Below are 4177 nucleotides of genomic sequence, written 5' to 3'. Positions count from 1 at the left end.
AGTTGGAGGAGAGAGATGAATAGAGAGACTTCCCTGGTGGTCCCGTGGTTAAGGGGGCACGGGTTTGATCCCCGCTGGGCAAATAGGGTCCTACATGCCAAGCGGCACAGCCAGAAAGTAAATAATAAACTGATTAAAATAGTTACTCGGGCTTTCTTTAAAAAAAAAAGAAAGACAGAATAGAGATTCATAGGCTGAGAGATGGAGACAGGGAGAGCGTGAGGAAGGCCGAGGCTGGGAGGAGGGGTGGTGGTGGGCATGGAGCTGAGTGCAGGCCCAGCGCTGCCTTTGTACAGGTGACTTGGTTTCCCATCCATGCATGCTCTGTTCAGAAGCGTGGAAGGGCGAGGTTGACTTACATCCTGCAGGGAGTTTGAGCCCCAGGAACCGGATCTCTAGACCCCCAAAGTCCCCTGTGCGTGCCCCCCTGGGAGTGCGCGCCTTGCCCTGACCCTCACAAACTCTCCCAGGCACAGCCCCCGTGGACGTGCTTCGGGCCCTGAGGTTCCCCGCCCTCCCTGATGGTGTCCGGAGGGCAAGAGGTATCTGTCCAGCTGATGTGGCCTACCGAGTGTCCCGACCCGCCCAGCTCAGTGCACCCACCCGACAGCTCTTTCCAGGTATGGGTGACCTACGGAAGCAGGGATAACTGCGGGCGAGGCCGGGGGGTGGGATCAGAGGGGAAGGGGTTGATGGCTCACCTTGCGTCTCCCTCCCGCTGTGTGTCTGTGTCCCAGGAGGCTTTCCCAAAGATTTCTCTCTGCTGACTGCGGTCCGGGCCCGCCCGGGCCTCCAGGCGCCCCTCCTGACCCTCTACAGTGCCCAGGGCGTCCGGCAGCTGGGCCTGGAGCTCGGCCGACCTGTCCGCTTCCTGTACGAGGACCAGACTGGGCGGCCGCAACCGCCGGCTCAGCCTGTCTTCCGAGGCCTCAGCCTGGCGGATGGCAAGTAAGTCAGTGCACTCCTCTGGCCTGTCAGGACTGTCTCTTAGGAGCTCCCCTCTGGTTCCTGCTCCCAGAACGCCCACCCCCTAATCCTTGTTCAGTAGCTAAGTCGTGTCTGACTCTTTGTGACCCCTTGACTGCAGCATGCCAGGCTTCCCTGTCCTTCACCATCTCCTGGAGCTTGCTCAAACTCATGTCCATTGAGTCGGTGATGCCATCCAACTATCTCATCCTCTGTCACCCACTTCTCCTCCTGCCTTCAATTTCCGCCCCCTAATCTAGGAAATCCCTTTGGGCCACCACTCGCTTACCCACTGCCCAAACTTTAGTCAAGTCTCTTCTAGCCCAGAGTTTGGGCTTCAGAGATTAAATCCTGGTGCGTAGGACTACCTTGTACCTTGGGCAAGTTACTCGAGTGTTTTTTTTTTTTCTTTTATTCATTTTTATTAAAAAAAAACTTTTGATTTTATATTGGAGTATAGCCAATTAACAATGTTGTGATAGTTTCAGGTAGATAGCAAAGGGACTCAGCCATACATATCTGCTTGACTTTTTTGAGACTTGGTTTCTATGTCTGAAAAATAGGGATAGTAGAATTATGAAAATCAAAAGAGAAAGTGATTGCATGGTGCCTGGGGTGTTGTAAGCACCCAGTAAATGGTAGCTACTGTGACTGCTACTGTGTTACCATTGGCTTGTCAGCCTTTTCATCAGCAGCTCCCCAGCCCTCCTGACTTTCTTCCGGTCAGTCAGTCACTGGAACCTCTCCCCGCTCCCATGACCAGGTGGCACCGTGTGGCTGTGGCTGTGAAGGGCCAGTCTGTCACCCTCATAATTGACTGTAAGAAGCGAGTCACTCGACCCCTCCCCCGGAGCGCCCGTCCAGTACTGGACACCCGGGGCGTGATCATCTTCGGTGCTCGGATCCTGGATGAGGAAGTCTTTGAGGTAACCGCAGCAACTAGAGAGAGGACGCTGGTCCTGTATCTGCGTTCACTCCCCTCCTGACCTCAGTAGTCCATCTTCCTGTGTCTTGACCCTTCACTTTTCCTTTCATAAATGTCTTTTTCTACTTCCTCTCTTTAGGACTACTTTTTTTTTTTTTTTGGTAGAAGAATTAAGTGCCCGTTTATATGGCAGGATTGTCCATAGTCATTTATTCCGTCAGGCAGTTTTCATTAGTCTACCCATCCATCCACTCCCTCAACTGATCCATCCACCCATCCATCCACCCATCTGTTCACTTACATACTCACCCACCTACTCAAGCATTTGGGCTTGTATTCTCCCACCTGCCTATTCTTCCCCTGCTTAGCCACTCCTTCCTCGAAACCACCCATCTATTCATCTGTCCTTCCGTCCATCCATCCATCCGAAGTCATGCATCCATCTACTCATTCATCCATCTGCTCATCCACCCTATCTGCATGTGCATGGAAGGATACATGCAGGCATCCCGTTTACCCACCCATCTCTTCAACCCCCGACTCTCCATCCAGCCATTTCTTCACTTCTTCCATCTACTTCCATTTCTATCTACTCTGTGCCTCTCATTTTCCTCTGTATCAGTCCACCCATACATACATTCACTCACTCATCATCCATCCACCCTCTCATTCAGTCAAGTGTCTGAGCCCCCATTCACCCACCCAGCCATCTATCCATCTACCCATCCATCTGTCCATGCACCCACCCAGCCAGTCAATGTTTTCTAAATACCTGCTGGGTCAGAGCCAAGGGGAACACCGAAGAATATCATCAGATCTCTATCATCCCAAGTTCTGCTCTGGAGTTGAGACAGTATTCCCAAGCTATAACCCACCCCCGAACAGGGTTTGCTCAGTACCACATGTGGGCACAAGTATATGCCATTGGAAATCAGAATTGGCTTCCTCCCATTTCTAGAGGTCCAGAGAATTCTTATCATCACTGCATTGGAAGGTCAAAGCAACTAAGGTTGGGTCTCCAACCTTAGGTCTCCAGAAGCCCCTGTAAACAGGCTCATGCATGATCACATGAGCAGGGTGTAGGCCAAGAGCTGAACTTAGGGTGGAAGGCTTGAAGTCTAGTCCTGATTCTACCACTTGGCGTGACCTTGGGCCAGTCATCATCCCTTGGAACTTTTATGAATTCACTGTGCTTGGAAAATGAGCATGAAGATCCTTGTCCTGCTGACTCTGATCCTTGTCCAGCTGTCTAGTTGTTGTGAAGGTTCAATGGGATTATGAGAGAAGGTCCTTTGAGACCTGGAAAGAAACCATGCATGTGGGCGGGCTGGTGCTGGCTGTCTCCATCATGTAGTCTAACCTCTGACCCATGTCCCAGGCTCTATGCTGCGTCTCTCTGAAGCCCTCTCCACCTGCCTCCATTCCTGTCCCTTCCTCTTTGCAGGGTGATATTCAGGAGCTTTCCATCATCCCGGGAGTGCAAGCTGCCTACGAATCTTGTGACCAGAAGGAGCTGGAGTGCGAGGGGGGTTGGAGGGAGAGACCTCAGAGACAGCCATCTCACAGAACGCAGAGATCTCCGAAGCAGCAATCACCAAGACTTCACAGGCCACAAAACCAGGAACCCCAGGCACAGGTGAGGGAGCTGGGTGCACCCCAAACTGCAGCACGCCCCGGGGAGGGAAGCCGCCACCACAGTGCCCCAGGGGAATTCCCCCATGGCCCAGAGCCCCCGTCCAATGTTGGGCTCCTGTTCCCCCCCCAGTACCCCCTCCCCAACCATCCCCTCTATTGCCATCACCCTGCCCTCCTCCCAGTCCTCATTCATCAACCTTTTTATTTTCATTTAAAAATAAAAAGTCGTTATGAAGAATTCGTGGCTGGGCACTGTGTCCCCTGCTTGTGTCTCCTCCTCTGCTAGTCTTCCTGGAACTGTGTCCTTGGGTTTTCCATCTCTTCCTTGAATTAAGAGATTGGGAGGCCATGGAGGGTGGGGGTGAGAATTGGGGGATGTGGGCAGAGGTTGGGAGAGCTGAGGAGGGAGAGACAGAGACAGGAGAAGTTGAACTGAGGAGACCCAGGAAGAGATGTGGAGAAGGAGTAGGAGGTAGAGGCCTGTGCAAGCTAGCGGGCAGGGCCCTGTCTCTGGCCCCTGCTTGCCCCAGGAGGGGCAGGATCGGGGGCTGTTGGTGGGGGCGGAGGGAAGGGCAGGGAGGCTCTGAGTGGGGTGGAGTCCTGACAGCTAGAGTGACAAGTGTGATCTGGGGTCAGTGGTCTGAAGGTTGG

At 53.2% G+C, this 4177-nt stretch overlaps 1 protein-coding gene across 1 annotated transcript in view; it reads left to right on the top strand.

Annotated features, from left to right (window-relative positions):
- COL11A2 (collagen, type XI, alpha 2) overlaps positions 1-4177 on the top strand; it is a gene marked incomplete at its 5' end in the record, with an annotated part of 30871 nt that overhangs the window by 3573 nt on the left and 23121 nt on the right. Inside the window, 4 exon segments of the mRNA XM_010848710.1 lie at positions 471-620; positions 738-948; positions 1730-1892; positions 3336-3527. Coding sequence (XP_010847012.1) covers positions 471-620; positions 738-948; positions 1730-1892; positions 3336-3527 — 716 coding nt within the window.

The sequence above is a fragment of the Bison bison genome, unplaced genomic scaffold (assembly GCF_000754665.1).
Source record: "Bison bison bison isolate TAMUID 2011002044 unplaced genomic scaffold, Bison_UMD1.0 scf7180017864270, whole genome shotgun sequence".
In the NCBI taxonomy this organism is placed as follows: Eukaryota; Metazoa; Chordata; class Mammalia; order Artiodactyla; family Bovidae; genus Bison; species Bison bison.
Note: the sequence above shows the minus strand (reverse complement) of the source record. Positions and strands in the feature narration are given on the sequence as shown.